This window comes from Hypanus sabinus, chromosome 1, assembly GCF_030144855.1.
Source record: "Hypanus sabinus isolate sHypSab1 chromosome 1, sHypSab1.hap1, whole genome shotgun sequence".
NCBI lineage: Eukaryota > Metazoa > Chordata > Chondrichthyes > Myliobatiformes > Dasyatidae > Hypanus > Hypanus sabinus.
The window spans coordinates 61,171,206-61,191,531 of NC_082706.1; the positions used below are offsets into that span (position 1 = coordinate 61,171,206).

The 20,326-nt window shown below is 42.5% G+C and overlaps 1 protein-coding gene across 2 annotated transcripts in view; it reads left to right on the plus strand.

Annotated features, from left to right (window-relative positions):
• The window catches only part of LOC132394269 (zinc-binding protein A33-like), a 42,463-nt gene that overhangs the window by 8,209 nt on the left and 13,928 nt on the right, over positions 1–20,326 (plus strand). The window contains exon 6 of one of the 2 annotated variants that reach the window (XM_059970194.1): positions 14,084–18,150. The exons of the other annotated variant lie outside the window; for it this stretch is intronic. Within the exon in view, the coding sequence (XP_059826177.1) occupies positions 14,084–14,667 (584 nt within the window). The 3' untranslated portion in view covers positions 14,668–18,150. Of the gene's footprint in view, positions 1–14,083; positions 18,151–20,326 lie in introns of those variants that run through there. 2 annotated transcript variants of the gene reach the window in all.

Sequence of the window (20,326 nt, forward strand, 5' to 3'; positions counted from 1 at the left end):
CCAGATGAACCTGAGGTCATCCATTTGCCTCTCCAGTGTCCCAACATGGTCCTTCAGGAGCTGAACCTGGACGCATTTTTCACAGTTGTAGCAGCCTGAGGCACCATGAGTGTCCCTGACCTCCCACATCAAGCAAGCATCACACTGAATCAGTTTACCTGTCATCTCTTCACCACCTCTCACCCTCTCCAACTGTGGCGTGGTCTCCTCCCTTAGCCTCCTCGCCGAAGACTCTCAAGCCAAAGACTCACACTTTTCTCACAAGGCACTTCCCTCAACAAGGGCCACTCCCCTAGAGCAAACCTTGCTTTCATTGGCTGATAAATTGACTAATTCGTTTCATTTGCCGCACCTCTGCCCACCTTGAAGGTATGTGTTACAGGCCCGTCCCGACCTGTTTTTAAATCACCTGCTCCTGAAAACAACAGGAAACAGACTCCCAAGAGCTTACCTGCTCAGACAATCCCTGCACTCACTCCACTTGCCCCACCTCTGCCAATCTTGAAGGTATGTTCTCGCTAAGAGGTTTGATAGAGCTGTTGGGGAGGGTTTCAACTAATTTGACAGGGGGGTAGGAACTAGAGTGAAGGGACTCTGGATAGGATTGATGGTAAAAAATAAAGCTGAGATAGCGTGCAGTCAGACTGTCAGGAAGGGTGGGCAGAGCAGCGAGGACAAAATTTCAGCCAGCAGGGTATCAGTGCTTTCGGAATACAGAATTAAAAAGGGTAGCAAATACAGTACTCAAAGTGTTTTATCTCAATTCATGGAGTGTAAGAAATAAGGTGGACGATCTTGTTGCTCTTTGACAGATCGTCAGGTATGATGTGACTATCACAGAATCGTGGCTGAAGGATGGTTGTAGTTGAAGCTGAATGTCCAAGGTTACACAATGTTTCGGTGGTATAGGAAGGAAGGCAGAGAGGGTGACGTGGCTCTGCTGGTAAATCAGTAGAAAGATGTGATGTAGGATCGGAAAATGTTGCATCCTTGTGGGTTGAGTTAAGAAAATGTAAAGATAAAAAGGACCCTGATGGCAGTTTTATACAGGCATCCCAACAGTAGCTGCGATGTGGATCACAGATTACAACAGGAAATTAGAAAAGGCACATGAAAAGGACAATATTATGATAGTAATGGGCACAGTTTTAAGGTGCTTGGAAGTTGGTACAGAGCAGATGTCAGGGGTAAGTTTTTTTTTTACGCAGAGAGTGGTGAGTGCATGGAATGGGATGTTGGCGACAGTGATGTAGGCGGATACAATACGGTCGTTGAAGAGACATGGAGCTTAGAAAAATAGAGGGCTACGGGAGACTCTAGGTATATTCTAAGGTAAGGACATGTCTGGCACAGCTTCATGGGCCGAAGGGCCTGTATTGTGCTTTCTATGTTTCTATGGGAGATTTCAACATGCAGGTCAATTGGGAAAATCAGGTTGGTTGCAAGAGAGTGAATTTGTTGAATGCTGTGCGATGGCTTTTGAGAGCGGTTTGACGTTGAGACAACTAGGAGAACAGTTCTACTGGATTGGGTGTTATGTATTGAACCGGAGGTGATTAGGGAACTTAACATAAAATAACCCTTAGGAGGCAGTGCTCTCAACATGACTGAGGTCAATTTGAAATTTGATAAGGAGAAAGTAAAGTCTGATGTTGTAATATTTCAGAGGAATAAAAGAAATTACAGTGGTCTGAGAGAGGAGTTGGCCAAAGAAAATCGGAAGGAGATGCTGGCGGGGCTGATAGCAGAGCAGCAATGGTGTGCTTTTCTGGGAAAATGATGAAGGTGCAGGATAGATGTATTCCAAAAATAAATAAATACTCAAGTGGCAAAATAGTACAACTGTGAGTGACAAGGGATGACAAGATAATGTAAAAGCAAAAGCAGAGGGCATTAGTAGGAAGACAGAGAATTGGGAAGCTTTTTAGTACCACGGAGAGCAACTAAAATTATCATTGAGAGGGGAAAATGAAATATGAAAGCAAGCTAGCAAATATTTTCATAGTGAATAGTGAAAGTTTTTTTCAAGTAAAAAATAGAGATGAGAATGGATATAGGACTGCTAGAAAATGAGGCAGGATACATAATAACAGGGGTCAAAGAGATGGCAGATGAACAAGTGAGTAATTTGCATCAGTCCTCACTGTAGAAGACTCTAGAAGTGTGGCAGATGTTGAAGGGGCTGAGGGAAGAGAGGTGAGTGGTTACTAATACAAGGCAAAGGTGCTCAAAAAGGTGGAAGACCTAAAGCTACACAAGTCACTCGGATCAGATGAACTCATCCCAGTGTTCTGAAAGAGGTAGTGGTAGACATAGTGGAGACATTAGTAATGATCTTTCAAAAATCATTGGACTCTAGCATGGTGCCAGAAGACTGGAAACTTGCAAAAGTCACTCCACTCATTTAGTAAGGAGGAAGGCAACAGAAAGGAAATTATAGACCAGTTAGCTTCAACTCAGTGGTTGGGAAGATGTTGGAGTCAAATGATAATTATGAGGTTATGGAATACTTGCTGACATGGGACAAGATAGGACAAAGTCAGTATGGTTTCCTGAAAGGAATATCTTGCCTGACATATCTGTTGGAATTCTTTGAGGAGATTACAAGTAGGCTAGATAAAGGGGATGCAGTGGATATTGCACATTTCGACTTTCAGAAAGCCTTTGACAAAGTGACACACCTGAGGCTGCTTACAAAGTTAAGAGCCATGGTATTATAGAAAAGTTATTGACCTGGTTTGAACATTGGCTGATTGGTGGGAAGCAGTGAGAGGATCCTTTTCGGGTTGGCTGCCGTTGACTAGTGGTGTTCCACAGGGGTCAGTGTTGGTACCACTTCATATTATGCTGTATATCAATGATTTCACTGCTGGAATAGATGGCTTTGTTGCCAAGTTTTCAGATGATACAAAGGTTGGTGGAGTGGCCAGTAGTGTTGAGGAAACAGGTAGGATGCAGAAGGATGAGGAGAATGGGCAAAAATGTGGCAAATGATATACAATGGTGGAAAATGCATGGTCGTGCACTTTGATAGCAGAAATAATGTGCAGATTTTTTTTTAATGGGAAGAAAATCTAAAAATCTGAGATGCAAATGGACTTGGGAGTGCTTGTGCAGAACACCCTGAAGGTTAACTTGAAGGTTGAGTCAGTGGTGAGGAAGGCAAATGCAATGTCAGCGGTCAATTCAAGAGGTCTAGAATACAAAAGCAGGGACATGATGCTGAGGCTTTATAAGGCACCAGTGAGGCCTCACCTTGAGTATTGTGAACAGTTTTGGGCTCCTCATCTGAGAAAAGATGTGCAGGCATTCCAGAGGGTTCAGAAGATGTTCATAAGGATGATTCTGGGAATGAAAGGGTTATCATAGGAACATTTGATAGCTCTGTGACTGTGCTCGCTGGAATTTAGAAGGATGAGCGGGGATCTCATTGAAAACTAGCAAATGTTGAAAGACCAAAACAGAATAGAAGTTGAAGTGCAGGAGAACTGCTTCTCCTTACAGATGTTGCCTGAACTGCTGTGTTCCACCAGCATTTTGTGTGTGTTGATAGAAGTTGAAAGGATGTTTCCCATGGTAGGAAAGTCTAAACAACTTAATAGGTTCTAGAATGAACACGGCATCAAAGGTTACGGGGAAAGGCCGGGGAGTGGGGCTGAACAGGGAGAGAAGGATCAGCCATGATTGAATGACGCAGTAGACTTGATGGGTCAAATGGCTTAATTCTGTTCCTCTGTCTCATGGTTATGAAACCATCAGAATCAGGTTTATTATCTCCGGCATGTGACATGAAATTTGTTAACTTAGCAGCAGCAGTCAATGCAGTACATAATCTAGCAGAAAAAAGAAGGTAATAATAAATAAAAATAAAAATAATAATAGTAAATAAGTAAATCAATTACAGTATACATATATTGAATAGATTAAAAAATGTGCAAGAACAGAAATACTGTATATTTTTTTAAAAAGTGTGGTAGTGTCCAAAGCTTCAATGTCCATTTAGGAATTGGATGGCAGAGCGGAAGAAGATGTTCCTGAATCATTAAGTGTGTGCCTTCAGGCTTCTGTACCTCCTACCTGATGGTAACAGTGAGAATAAGGCATGCCCTGGGTGCTGAAGGCCCTTAATAGTGTAAGCTGCCTTTCTGAGACACTGCTCTCTGAAGATGTCCTGGGTACTTTGTAGGCTAGTACCCAAGATGGAGCTAACTAGATTTACAACCTTCTGCAGCTTCTTTTGGTCATGTGCAGTAGCCCCTCCATACCAGACACTGAGGCAGCCTATCAGAATGCTCTCTAGAGTACAACTATAGAAGCATTGTGAGACTGAGCCCAGACGCATCAATCAGCATTGACATCGGTCAGGTTATATCTCAGGAGAAGCACATACCACAACATAACTGACCTGGCAAAGCTCCTACTCACATACGCAAGAAGGACTGGCAGATTGTAGTCAGAGCCTCAGCAATGTATACTGTTATTTCCCTCAGTAACCTGGAAACCATTCTCTTCAGACACAGTAATTAATTTATTTAAACAACTCACACATATCACACATTGTCAGCACACACCAGACATGTGATGACACACTGTGACATACAAATACTTCAATGTACACACTCTCCTTCAATGTGTACACACACCACTCTGATATTTACCACACACACACACACAAAAAATCAGTGTGACACACTGTCAAACGGACAGGCACAAATTCGCATTTAGGATTCAAAGCTGCCGTCCTTACCCAGTCTGTCTGTTCTGAGACACTGAGCTGCCCTCTGACGTGACGTCACATCCACAGTTAACAGACAGACTCCAGGGTGAAATTCCTCAAGAGGATGATCTCAGAACGGTTTGACTGATGTTAAATCCACGGTCCACTTCATCAATCTGCAAGATTAAGATGTCTTCTTGAGTGTGTCCCGTTCGTGTGTGTTTGCCCCATATCCCTCGAACTATTTCCTATCTTTGTACTTGTCTAAAGTTATTTTAAAACGTTTTAATTATACCCGTTTTTACAGCATCTGCTAACAGCAAATTCCATCTGCCCACTTCCCTCTCTGTGAGGTATCCCATGAACCCCTCATCTTCAACCTGTGCCCTCTGGCTCTGTACTCCCATGTTCTGGGAAAGAGACTTATCTTATCTAAGCCCCTTATGAATTTATATACCTTGATAAGGGTCATCCCTCAACATCCTACACTCCAGGTGATTAGATCCAGCTTACCCACTCTGTCCTTTTGAACCTAGCCGCCAGTCCAAGTAACATCCTCCTGAAGCTTCCTGTCCAGTGTAATGGCATCCTCCCCATTGTAGGGGAACCAGATATGCACACAATACCCCAAGTGTGGTCTGTCATTGACATCAAAGGTCTTGTTTCAGCTCACATGAGACAGTGTCGAGTAAGCTGATGAATACAGGACTGATGGTGTCATATTTGAACACACCAGTATATGGAATAAGGTTGATGATGTTGTAGCTCAGGTAGAGATTGGCAGGTACAACATTGTTGGCATCACTGAGTTGTGGCTGAAAGGAAATCCTTGCTTGAAGTTCAACATTCAAGGATACACCTTGTATTCAAAGGACAGGCAGGTAGGCAGAGGGGATGGGGAGGCTCTGCTGGTAAATTTATAAAATCAGTGTGGGTATTGAGAACCTGCAAGGGTAAAAAGACCCTGGTGAGAATTATATACAGGCCTCCAAATAGTAGTCAGGGAAAAAAAGCGGGGTACAAATTACAGCAGGAAATAATAAAGGCGTGTAAAAAGTGTAAGGTGACAGTAGGAACGGGGGATTTCAACATTCAGGTAGATTTTAAAAAATTGTGTTGTTGCTGCAGCCCAAGAGAGGGAATTTGTAGAACACCTCTCTGAGATGGCTTTTTAAGAACAGCTTCGGGTTGAGCCCAATGGGAGAAAGGCAAGTCTGACTGGGATTTGTATAATGAACAGATATGATAAGGCAGTTTAAAGTAAAAAGAACCTTTAGGAAGCAGTGATCTTAAAGTAATAGAATTCACCCCTCATTTTGAGAGGGGGAGGGAGATAAGGTCAAATGTATCAGTATTAGAGTAAAGTTAGTTACAGGGGCATGAAGGAGGAGCTAACCAAAGTAAATTGCAAAGGGACACGAGCAGGGATGATAGCAGAACAGCAAAGATGGGAGTTTGTGGGACAATTCGGAAGGCAAGGCACAAGTTTGATACATCCAAAAGATGAAGAAGTATTCTCAAGGGAGGATAAAAGCAAAAAAAAGGACATAAAATGTAGCACAAATTAGCATGAAGTTGGAGGATAGAGAAGGTTTTGATAATGAACAGAAAGCAACTAAAAAGCCACGAGGAGAGAAAAGATGAGATATGAGGGAAAGTTTGCCAACAATACACAAGAGGATACAAAAATGTGAAGAGTAAAGGAGAGGTGAGAGTAGACATTGGACCCCTAGAAAATGGCACTGGAGAGATCAAAATAGGAGACAGAGAGTTACTTGCTTAGTATTTTGTGTCAATCCTCACTGCTGATGATACTAGCAACACACACAAAATGCGGGTGGAATACAGCAGGCCAGGCAGCATCTGTAAGAAGAAGCACTGCTGACGTTTCGGGCTTTGTCTGGGATGAAGGGTCTCAGCCCGAACCGTGGACAGTGCTTCTCCTTATAGATGCTGCCTGGCCTGCTGTGGTCCGCCAGCATTTTGTGTGTATTGTTTGAATTTCCAGCATCTGCAGATTTCCTCATGTTTGATGATACTAGGTGTGTGTCAGAAATGTGAGAGTGACAGGAGACAAAAATGAGTGTTGTTGCTATTACTAAAGGAAGGTGTATGGGAAGATGAAAAGTCTGAAGGTAGATAAATCACTTGGACCAGATTGACTATACCCAAGAGTTCAGAAAGAGGTCACTGAAGAGGATGTTGAGGCATTATTAATGATTTTCCAAGAATAACTAGATTCTGGATCATTCAAGACAATGGGAAATTGCAAAGGTCATTTCACTCTTGAGCTTGGTAGATTTAAAGAGGAGCAACATACACAAAATACTGGAGAATCTCAGCAGGCCAGGAAGCATCAATGGAAAAGAGTAAACAGTTGATCGTTCAGTTTGAAACCCTTCATCAGGACCCGTGTTGCTTAACAACCCCTGCAAATTCATCCCCTGTTCTAATGAGGGGCTGTGAGTGATGGGTTGTGGGAAAGGGGACAAGGGGAGCCGCAACCCCCAACTTTGTCCCCCTCCAGCTTCTCGTTACGTCTACACACACAGTTCAACCATGGGCTTTCCAACCCTCCCCCACCTGGTTCTGGTTCAATCTGCTGTTCATCTCTCCCCTGCTGCTTCTCATTATCACCTCCTTTTCACACTCCCCCACTTCACAGTCACAAATGAATGTTAACATTGAATGAAGGGCTTGTTCCTGCCCTGTAGTGTTCTATGTTCTCTGTTCCCTGTTTAGAAGAATGAAAGATCACAGGGAAGCACAAAATTCTTTTAGGGCTCAGCAGGCAGCACTCTTCCCTGTCTGAGGAGTCAAGGGTCAGGGGTCACTATCTGTTTGGAATTCTCTGCATGGGGGGGGAAGTGGGAACTTTGGGGTCTCAGTCAGTACATTTAAAGTCACAGAGCCATCGCCATACAGCATAGAAACGTGCCCTTCCACCCATCACCTCTGTGCTGACCTATTTACCCATTTACATTCATCCCATTGACCGGCATTAGGTCAGTCTCCTTCTCACAAGATCACAAGACAGGAGCAGAAGCAGGCCATTCAGCCCATCGAGTCTGCTCCACCACTCCACCATGAGCTAAACCAGGGGTTCCCAACCTGGGGTGCCCGCACCCCCGGGGGGTGCGAGATGGTTTTTCAGGGGGAACGATAAAGAGTGGTTTGTGTGCTTGAGTGACAAGTCACGAGTCATCACTCAGCTAGCTGCCAGTGTGCCTTGAGAAATGGTGGTAACGTTTGTCCCAAGCACACTCCAGTCTCCCGCTGCCCGAGTCGAGAGAGACATAAACTCACACCAGTCTCCTGCTGCCCGAGTCAGCGTTGAGGATTCTCATCAGTGTTACCTGGGAGTTACACCTCAAAGTTGAGGAGTCTCATCAATTTACTGTTTACAATTTTTTCTGAATAAACTAGAATCTAATTGCTCAATTTATATTTGTATTTTATGCACTGAGTTAATACCTTATTTTTTTACGTTCAATTTGTTCACCCGCAGTATTGTATGTGGTTCAAAAATTAGAAATTAGACTTCTTCATCTTCATATGTGATATTAATTTTGTAGGGGGTGCGAACATTTATCAAACAGTTCATAGGGGTGTGGGGCATAGAAAAGGTTGGGAACCACTGAGCTAAACTATTCTCCCATTTAGTTCCAATTTCCGGCTTTTTCCCAATATCCCTTGATACCCTGACTAATTAGATACCTATCAATCTCCTCCTTAAACACCCTCAAGGATTGGGCCTCCACAGCTGTATGTGGCAACAAATTCCACAAATCCACAACCCTCCGGCTAAAAAAAAACTCTCCTCATCTGTTTTAAATGGGTATCCTCTAATTCTAAGACTGTGGCCTCTTGTCCTGGACTCACCCACCAAGGGAAACAGCCTTTCCACATCTACTCTGTTCAACCCTTTCAACATTCAAAATGTTTTTATGAGATCCCCTCTCATTCTTCTATACTCTAATGAATACAGTCCAAGAGCCGTCAAACGCTCCTCATATGTTGGCCCCTGCATTCCAGGAATCATCCTAGTAAATCTGCTCTGAACTCTCTCCAACATTAGTCCATCCATTCTAAGATAAGGGGCCTGAAACTGCACACAGTATTCCAAATGAGGTCTCACTAATGCCCCATAGAACCTCATCAACATCTCCTTACTCATTATACACTATTCCTCTTGAAATGAATGCCAACATAGCCGATCCAACCTGGTGGGTAACCTTTAGGATATCCTGCACAAGGACCCACAAGTCCCTTAGCACTTCTGATTTTTTAAAATTTCTCCCCATCGAAATAATAATCTGCCCGATTATTTCTTCTTCCAAAATGTGCAACTGTACATTTGTCAATATTGTATCTCATCTGCCATTTCTTTGCCCACTCTCCTAAACTGACCAAGTCTCTCTGCAACCTTTCCATTTCTTCAACACTTCCTGCTCCTCCACCTATCTCAGTGTCATCTGCAAACTTAGCCACAAAACCATTTAATCCATGATCTAAATCATCGATATACATTGTAAAAAGAAGTAGCCCTAACACTGTCCCTTGCGGAACACCACTAGTAACTGGCAACCAACCAGAATAGGATCCCTTTATCCCCACCCTTTGCTTTCTGCCTATCAGTCAATGCTACACCCATTCCAGTATTTTTCCTGTAATTCCATGGGCTCACACCTTATTAAGCAGCCTCTTATGCGGCACCTTATCGAAGGCCTTTTGAAAATCCAAATACACAACATCCACAGCCTCTCCCTTGTCAATCTTATTTGAGATTATCTCAAAAAATTCCAATAGGTTGGTGAGGGAGGACCTTCCCTTCATGAAATCATGCTGCCTTGGTTCCATCTTATCACGCACCTCGAGGTATTTCATAACCTCGTCCTTGAGGATTGACTCCAATAACTTTCCAACTACTGATGTCTGATTAATAGATCTGTAATTTTCTTTTTGCTGCCTCCCTCCTTTCTTAAACAACAGAATTACACTTGCAACCTTCCAGTCCTCCGGAACTGTGCCAGAGTCTACTGATTCCTGGAAGATCATTTCCAATGCTTCCACAATCTCCAAAGCCACTTCCTTCAGATCCGATGGGTGCACCTCATCCAGTCCAGGAGACTTACCTATTCTTAGTCCATTTAGCTTCCCAAGCACTTTCTCTCTAGTAATCTTGACTATACCTAATTTTATTCCCTGAGACCTCTGGCTATCAGGTATGTTGCTAATGTCCACTGTGAAGACTGATGTAAAATATTCATTTAGTTTCTCTGCCATCTCTTTGTTACCCATTATAATTTCTCCAGCATCATTTTCAATCGTCTTATATCTACCCGTGTCACTCTTTTACTCTAAATATATTTTTTAAAAACTTTTAGTATCCATTTTTATGTTAATTTCCAACTTCATCTTTTCTTTCCTAATGACTTTCTTTGTTCCCTTCTTTAAGTTTTTAAAAGATGTCCAGTCCTCAGTTTTTCCACTAATTTTTGCTTCCTTGTACGCCGTCTCTTTTGCTTTTATTTTAGCCTTAACCTCTCTCATTAGCCACATTTGTACCATTTTTCCATTCATGATTTTCTTTTTTCTTGGAATATATTTTTCCTGCACTTTCCTTATTTCTTGTAGGAATTTCATCCAATTCTGCTCTACCATCCCTCCATCTAGCTTACTTTTCCAATCAACTTGGGCCAGTTCCTCTCTGATACAACTGTAATTTCCTTTGTTCTGCTGAAATATCGATACACCTGATGCCAGCTTCTCCTTTTCAAATTTGAAACTGAACTCGATCATATTATGATCACTACTTCCAAGGGGTTCCATTACCTCCAGCTCCCTAATCACCTCAGGCTCATTACACAGCACAAAACAGCTGATCCCCTGGTGGGCTTATGGACAAGCTGCTCCAAAAAGCCATCCTGTAGGCATTCTACAAATTCCCTTTCCTGAGATCCAGTACCTTCTGTTATGATCCAGCATCAATGAATATATGACTGAGACAGGTTTTCTTTTAAAACAAATAAAACATTTATTAAACACTGCTAAAAAAAACCCAAAAGAAAACAAACGACTAACTTAACTGGAAGTCAGTTGCGATACGGCAGCTTGAACAATTCTTAAAGCGAGAAATGCAAGTCAGTTCTTTAAAGTAGTATTGCAAAGACAGTTCCTAGAAGTTGTAATGCCAAAGTCCAAAATTTACACAGTTGCTTGGCAGAGACTTCCCTTGAAATAATTTAAGTTCTCCTTTGTGGTGTTACTGCTTATCCCAGTCGAAGTATGCTTTGATCAATGGAATTACGATGAATAAAATGAAATGGCTTAAAGGCACTGACCTTCCCTTGGCGAAACTCTGCACCCAGCCCTTTCTGCTCTTACAGCAGGGACTGACATGGGCTCGGGTGAAGAATTCCTTCCGAATGAGGATCAAACAAGGTCTAACCTGTTTCACCGTCGAAATCAACTTTCCACGATCCTTTGGCTTCTCGAACTTTGACAAATCATCACTCTCCAACTGCTGAACTGGCAGTACTTTAGCAAAACTGCCAGCAATAACCTTGGGGACTTAAGACAGAAAGTAAAACTCCCCTTTTAAACGAAACTACATCACAACATCGAAATATGCAGCGAAACGGGAATATCTGGCGAATTCAACCACGGACTGCCCCACCTCACAGGGAGCGGTTCTCCTTTTATACCCTATTGGAAAAAAAACTATCATATGACCTCTTACTGGCGGGAAAATGACGTCACTCCACCACCAGAAGACCATTACCTCATGCCCAGCATAGCCTCAATTACATCATGGTCACGTGACAGGGACAAGATACCCATGGGTACATAACACTTCCTGACTTTCCCAATCCACATTCATATTAAAATCCCACATAATTATCTTGACATTTTTCTACTGACAAGCTTTTTCTATTTCCAGCTGTAACTTGAAGTCCACATCCAGCTGCTGTTTGGAGGCCTGTATATAACTGCTATTAGTGTCTTTTTAGCCTTGCCATTTCTTAACTCAACCCATAAGGCTTCTACCTCTTCTGATCCTATGACCGTTCTTTCTAGTGATTTGATATCGTTGCTTACCATCAGGGCCACGCCATCCCCTTTACCTACCTTCCTATCTTTCCTATACACTGTGTATCCTTGAACATTCAGCTCCCAATCACATCCATCATTTAGCCATGACTCGGTGATGACCACAATGTCATATCTTTTAACCTGTAGCTGTATAACAAGGTCATCCACTTTATTTCTAATGCTGCATGCATTTTTAAGCACAGTACATTTAGATCAGTATCTGTTACAGATTTTGCTATATTTCTATTGCACAGCAAATTATTCTGTCTAGTCACCTGCCTGTCCTTCGTGCCATCTTTGCTGCACAGTATCTTATTTCTATTTTCCTCTTCCTCCGCTCTAACACCCTGGTTTTCTTCCCCTTGCCAACTTAGTTTAAACCCTTCCTCACAGCTATATTATGCAATCCTGCCAGGATATTAGTACCCTTTGAGTTCAGGTGCTACCCATCGTTTTTGTATAAGTCATGCCTCCCCCAAAATAGATCCCAATGATCCAAGAATTTGAAGCCCTGTCCCTTGCACCAGTTACTTAGTCACACATTCATCTGCTTAATTCTGCTATTCTTCCCTTCATTAGCTGGTGGCTCAGGCTGTAATCCTGAGATTATTACTCTGGTGGTCCGGCTTTTCAATTTTCTTCCTAGCTCCCAGTAATCTTCCTTCAGGACGGCCTCCCTTTTTCTGTCTATGTCATTGGTATCAACCTGTACCAAGACTTCTGGCTGCTTGCACTCTCTCCTCAGAATACTCTAGACTCGATCTGAGACATCCCGTACCCTGGCACCAGGGAGGCAACCCACCATCCGGGTATCTTGTCCGGCTCACAGAATCTCCTGTCTGTTCCCCTCACTATGGAATCCACTATAACTACTACATTCCTCCTTGCTCTCTTGATCGCGACACAGGGCATTGTGCCAGGGTCCCGTTCACTGTGGTCTTCCTCCGTCAGGTCAACCTCTCCAACAGTATCGAAAACGATATATCGATTTCTGAGGGAGACTGTCACAGAGGTGCTGTCCACTATCTCTCTGTAGGTATTATCAATCACCTCCTCACTTTCACTCATTAGCTGAAGGTCATTGTTGCAGCTCCAGATCCCGAACACGGTCCTTAAGGAGCCTCATCTCAATGCACCGGGTGCAGATGTAATCCCTGGGAGTCTCCCAGGGTCTCCACATCCGGCACTCCAAGCACAACAGTAATCCTAGATACATACCTCTAATGCTACTATTATTACTAAATAAATAAACCTGTAACTTACCCCCTTACTACAAGACTCAACGGTCACAGGAAGCCTTTTCCCATTTCTGCCTAAGCCCGTTGAGCTCTATCACTCTGCACCCTCTCACTCTGCTGCCCACGGGATATGGCAGTGTTCTTTTTAAACCTTCTGCAGTCTGAGGTCACACACCCGTGCAGTCGAGCCTCTTTTATCCCAAGCAGTTAAAAAAAACTGAATTTTCCCAAAAAATGGTGACTTACTCCGCTGCCAACTTGCTGTGAATCTGTGTCTTGCCTGTTGATGTGTCTGTCCACAGAGGACTGGGGGCCTGCGACCTGCAGAGGTCGGTGCTGGGGCCGCGGTTGTTTGACAATCATATTAGTAATTTGGATGAGAATGTAGGTGACATAGTTAGTAGGTTTGTGGGTGACATTGAAATTCATGGTTTAGTGGACAGCAAAGAGGGTTATCTAAGTTCACAATGGGCCCTTGATCAACTGTAGAGTTGGGTACAGTGAGAATGTTTTTAAATACATCTTGCCAGGTATGTGGATAAGAAAGGTGGAAAGGAATAATGGGCAAATGGGCCTAGCTCATCATAGCAGGTTGGTCGGCAGGAACAAGTTGGGCCGAAGAGCCTCCGTGACCTCCTGTTTAAATCCATTAACCTGCCCCCTTCCCATCTGAATCCGCCCCTTTCCCGCACTTGTTTCTGCTGTCTATCTCCCCTATTTCTTTCTATTCTTGAGGGAAGACGTCTACCTGAAATGTAGACTGGTCATCTCTCTCCGCACATGCTGCCTGACCCACTGAGTTGAAGTGTCTTTTTGTGTTAAAAGTGTCATTTTGTGTGTGTTGATTGGGAAAACTCCGCTCTCTGTCCAGCAGAAAAACTGCGGGGGAGATATTAGTTGTCCATCGGCCGCAGTTGGGTAAAACCCAGAAACAGTTGCTGTCGGCCAATGACTGAGCCTGTGGCCGGCCTTTCATAGCTGGAGTCTCCTTCTGATCCCCAGGGACTCTCTAATTCTCTGCTTCTCCCCCCAGTCTCTGTCACCCTGGATGTGGAAACAGCCCATACACAGCTCGAGGTGTCTGTGGATCGGAAGAGTGTGAGATGGACCGGGATCCAGAGGGATCTCCCTGATACCGGGAAAAGATTCACAGACTGGCCTTGTGTGCTGGGATCGGAGGGATTCACATCGGGGATACATTACTGGGAGGTGGAGGTGACAGGGAATCCTGTCTGGTGTCTGGGAGTCGCCGCTGAGTCTGTGGAGAGGAAGGGGGAGGTCAAACCGAGTCCAGAGACCGGATTCTGGATCATCAAGCGGTATTATGAAGAGATCCAGCAGAATATGGAGGGATGGAATTATAACATGGTCAGTGAGGATGTGTTCAGTGTTCACACCTCCTCTGAGTACCGTCTCCCTACCAATTCCATCCCTGGGAGGTTGGGAGTTTATCTCAGTTACGAGTCCGGGAAAGTTTCATTTTACAACGCAGAGACCAAGTCCCATCTCTACACCTTCACTGGGAATAAATTCACAGGGAAACTTTATCCTTTCTTACGGATTTGGGAAGGAAATCAGTGGCTGAAAATCTGCTCCGGTTCCGCTCCGGGTCTGTAAATGTGTCTTGGAAAGACCATAAGACAGGAACTGAATCAGGCCATTCAGCCCATCGACTCCACTCTGCCATTCCATTATGGCTGATCCCAGAGCCATGCAACCCTGTACACCTGCCTTCTCGCCGTATTCTTTGATGGGCTGATCGATCAGGAAACTATCAACTTCCACCTTAAATAAACCCCCAGGCTTGGCCTCCATCACAGACTGTGGCAGGGCATTCCACAAATTCACCACTCTCTTGTTAAAAATATTCCTCCTTCTCTCTGTTCAAAAAAATCTCACCTCAATTTTGAGGTTGTGCCATCTAGTTCTGGACACCTCCACCACAGGAAACATCCTCTCCACATCCACCCTATCTAGCCTTTTCAACACTCAATAGGTTTCAGTGAGATCCCCATGCATTCTTCTAAATCCCAGTGAGTACAGGCCCAAAGCTGCCTTGCATTCCTCATATGTTAACCCATTCATTCCCAGAATCATCCTCGTGAAACTCCTCTGAACTCTCTCCAATGATAACACATATTTTCTGAGATATGGAACCCAAAATTGTTGCAATACTCCAAGTGCAGCCCGAGTATTGTCTTCGAAATCCTCAGCATCATCTCCTTGCTGTTATATTCTATTCTCATTGAATTTACCATCTTTACCACAGACACAACCTGTAAACCTGGGAGTCTTGCACGAGAACTCCTAAGTCCCTCTGCACCCCTGCTGACTTTTTAATTTTCTCCCCATTTAGATAATAGTCTGTATTGTTGTTCCTTTTACTAAAATGCACTATCATACATTTCCCAACACTCTATTCCATCTGCCACTTTTTTGACCATTCTTCCAATTTGTCTAATTCCTGCTGCAATCGTGTTGCTTCCTCAGCACTACAGTACCTACCTCTCCACGTATCTTCATAACATCCCCAAACTTTACCACCAAGTTTTCAATTCCATGACCCAAATCATTGAAATGTAATAAGAAGCTGTCCCAATACTGACTCCTGAAGAACACTACTAGTCACTGGCAGCAAAGCAGAAAAGGCCGCCTTTATTCCCACTCACGGCCTCCTGCCTGTCAGCCATTCCTCTACCTATACCAGTATCTTTACAGTAATGCCATAAGATTTAATCTTGTTTGGCAGCCTCATGTGTGGTACCTTATCAAAATCCAAGTGAATGACATCCACTGCCTCTCCTTTGTCCACCCTGCTTGTTACTTCCTTGAAGAACTCAGACAGATTTTTCAGGCATGATTTCCCTTGACAGAAACCATGCTGACTTTGACTTCTTTGATCATTGGTCACCAAGTACCCCAAAACCCCATCCTTAATAGTAGACTCCATTTTCCCAACCACAGAGGTTAGGCTAACTGGTCTATAATTTCCTTTTTTTGTTTCCTCTCTTCTTAAAGAGAATTTCAGTTTTCCAGTTCTCCAAGACAATGCCAGAATCAAGTGATTCTTGAAAGGTCGTGACCAATGCATCTGCTATTTCTTCAGCAGCCTCTCTCAGGACTCTGTGATGTAGTCTATCTGGTCCAGGTGACTTGTCCACCTTTAAACATTTGAGTTTGTCTAGCACTTTTTCCCTTGTAATGGCAAAACCACTCACTCTTGCTGTGTCCAAAGTGAAGACTGATGCATAGTACTCATTAAGTTCATCTGCCAATTCTTTGTCCACCATTTCTACCTCACCAGCATCATTTTCCAGTGGTCCGATATCAACTCTCATCTCCCTTTCACTCTTCATGAAACTGAAAAAAACTTTTAGCGTCCTGTCTTATATTATTGGCTAGTTTGCCCTCATATTTCATCTTTACCATCTTATGGCTTTTTCTGTTATCTTTTGTTGGATTTTAAAAGCATCCCAACAGTCTGACATCCCACTGACTTTTGCTACCTTATATGCTCTTTCTCAGGACTCTGGGATGTAGTCCATCTGGCTCAGGTGACTTATCCACCTCAAGACCTTTGAGTTTGCATGGCATTATTTCCTTTGTAATAGCAAAGGCAATCACTCCTGCTCTGTCTTCCTCAGTGAACACTGATGAAAATTGTTCAATAAGTTCATCTGCCATTTCATTGTCCCCATTACTACCAAAGCAGCGTCATTTCCTTCTCATCTCCCTTGCATGCTGAAAAAAACTTCTGGTATCCTGTTTCATATTATTGTTTAGTTTGCCATCATATTTCATCTAATCCATTCTTATCACTTTTTTTAGTTGCCTTTTGTTGGATTTGAAAAGCTTTCAAATCATCAAACTTCCCACTCATTTTATGCCCTTTCCTTAGCTTTCATGCAGCCCTTAACTTCCCTTGTCAGCCACGGTTGCCTACCCCTGCCATTTGAGAACTTCTGTAGGACATATCTACCTTGCGAACTATTCCCAGATACTCCAGCCACATCTGATCAGCTGTCATCCTTGCAGTATCCTCCTCCATTTCACCTGGGCAAGCTTCTCTCTCATGCCTCTGTAATTCCCTTTATTCCATTGCGAGACTGATACATGTGACTTAGGCTTATCCCTCTCCTTACAGTATGTATTCAATTATATTATGATCACTGCCTCCTATGGGTTCCTTTACTTTAAGCTCCCAAATAAGATCAGAGTTTTTACACAACACCCACTCTAAGACGGCCTTTCCCGGAGTAAGCCCAAACACAAGCTGCTCTAAAAAGCTGTCTCATGGGATTCAACAAATTCCCTCTCTTGCAATCCGACACTTACCGGATTTTCCCAATCGCCTTGCATATTGAAGTCCTCATGATACAATTGTGACATTACCCTTATCACATGCCTTTTCCCGGTCAATACTGTGAATTCAATTAAAGTCACTGCCATAACTTTAATAAAGATTTTACATGAAAATTATCTACTTCCCAAAGATTGTCCTGATGCCTGCATTCGATTTCCTTCAGCCTTATATGCTTCACACTGATATAGTCTGTGTGTAACTGTTTCATAATGACAAAATGTATACGACACAGAATAGTGTTTTCCAACTAGATACAAGGCAGAATTAGGCATAGTCTGGGCAATTCTAAGTCATGCCAAAATAATTCCTTCCCTTCTTGTTTTAACCCCTTCTTTGAAAAACACAACAGGTTTATAAACGTTGCCTGGGTAGGGTGAAAAGCATTATCAAGGATGCAGCTCACCCTAACCATGGACTTTTTACTCTCCTGCCATCCAGTTAGCACTACTGGAGCCTCCACTCCCGCACCTGCAGGCACAGGAAGAGCTTCTTCCCTGAGGCTGTGACCCTGCTAATCCTCACATCACAGCACTAAGCAGTATTGAATCCATATTGTACTGTCTCAGTACTTTTATATTTGTATGCTGTAGCGCTTACTTTTTATTCGCAGTTATTTTGTAAATAATACTATTCTTTTGCACTTCTGGTTAGATGCTAATTGCATTTCATTGGCTTTGTATCTGTACTCGGCACAGTGACAATAAAGTTGAATCTAAACTAATCTAATATATGTATTCTGTAAAGGTGTCCATTTTCCTTATGTCCATTTTCCTACAAGTTTTGCCATAAGCCCCTAATTCTTAACACTACCAAACCCTCAGCTTCTGATGTGTTAAGTGGAATACAGTTGAATACTTAACAGTGTTTGTTGCTGAACAGTTGACCCCATCATTTCCCTCAACAGTGCGATGTGCACGTCCCATAAGGTGCAGACATATAAACCAATCTTTGTATATGAAACACCGTTAGATGAGTTTCCCTCAGTAAATCTGACCTACTGCTAGAAAGACCCATTTTAAGACTCATTAAATCTCAAAAGGATTCTGAACAAATTACAAGTTTGCAAGGGCCAATTTCCTCCACCCACTGTAACCCTAAAATGATGACAATGAATTCTGCTTTGTTTATCGATAAAAGGCCAGAAAATAATTTCTTCATCATTACCTGCAATTCAGGAACAAAAAAAGCCATGCCAACATTCCCAGTTAAATTATCTTTTGATCCATGTAAAAATTGATCTGTAAATTATAAATTGTAAATTGTAAATTATCTGTAAATCTGTAAATTATCTGTAAAAATGGTTACCGTATGATAATAACTTCCATTAGTATACTCTCAGGCAGAACCAAATCCAATCATTTAACATAAAATCAACTGAAGTCATTGGAAAAAACAAGGTGGAATGACCGAGAAAGCTGCAGTGGGACATATTGTATCATCCAATCCAGCCATACTCCCAGCGAGATAAGAACCCAGCCAACTAAAACTAAAGCCCTGCATCTTGTGATGTTCCCAACAGTCCTCTCGCACAGCCTTAACTGGATGATAATTTTGTTGCCCCACAAATTAATCCAGTATGTTAAAATCAACTTCAACCTCTGTCATTGTGAAGGAAATTTTCCTATTTGAATCAGTAAAGCCAAAACAGGAGATGACCTTACTGCACCACAACACCACCTTAAAGCCTGTGCTTGTATCACATACACACATACTGAAGTTGGCCATGAAGCTGATCCATAAGCCACACAGACATAATCAAGACCAGATCCAATTAAACAAATATAAACGGTCTACAAAGATTTTCATGTGCGCCCAAAGAATATATGCATAGATGCCAGAGAAGATAGAAACTTAGAAAGAAAACATACAGCACAATGCAGGCACTTCAGTCCACAAAGTTGTGCCGAACATGTTCCTAACTTAGAACTACCTAGGCTTTACTACCTATTTTTCTAAGCTCCATGTACCCACCCAGGAATCTCTTAAAAGACCCAATTGTTTCCGCCTCCACCAACAGCCCACTCAACGCACTCACCACTCTTTGTGAGAAAAAACTTAACACCAACTTCTCTATACCTTCTTCAAAGCACCTTAAAACTATGTCCTCTCATGGTAGCCATTTCAGCCCTGGGGAAAGGCCTCTGACTATCCACATGATCAATGCCATTCATTATCTTGGAAAGGAGATTTAATGCTCCTTTATATTTATTAATTATTTTACTGATACGGCGCCTCCATGTCAGCTTATTTCCATATGCCTGGAAATCTTACCACTGACACATCCTCAAGAGTTTAATTATATCATTTCAAATCAAGTGCAGGTCTATTAATCCTGTTTGTAAAACACATAACTTGTTTTAGCGACTGAAAGCTCAAATCCTCATCTATTTGCCCACTGTGTGACCTATTAACTGTACATTGCAGCCTCTGTACAGTGAAAGTGAAATTACTCCCTCTAATCTATAAAGCTATGTCATTTGCATATAGTGATTTACCCACCAGAATACCTATCTCTGAGAAAATATCATTAATCATCTTATTAAATAATGAAGGCCTACAAGTACTGACTTGTGGGGTCCCATTCTCTACCTCATGGAAACACAAACATAACATGTCCACCCACACCTTCATCCATATAGAAAACTGAGGAAAATTATACAATCTTCCCCTTACTCCTAATCAAAAGCCCTTCCTTCCATAACATATAATTTCCCTTTTCAGTATCAAAAAATACTGATTTACATCTTTATTTAACTGTGCTTTCCTATAGCCACCTTCCAAACCTAAAACTGAATCCAATGTCATTTTACCCTTACAAAATCCACTCTAATGAAACGCTAAATCACCGCTCCTTCCAAAATATAACTCAAGCACTCAATTACTATTAATAATACATTATTAATATGTTCCATT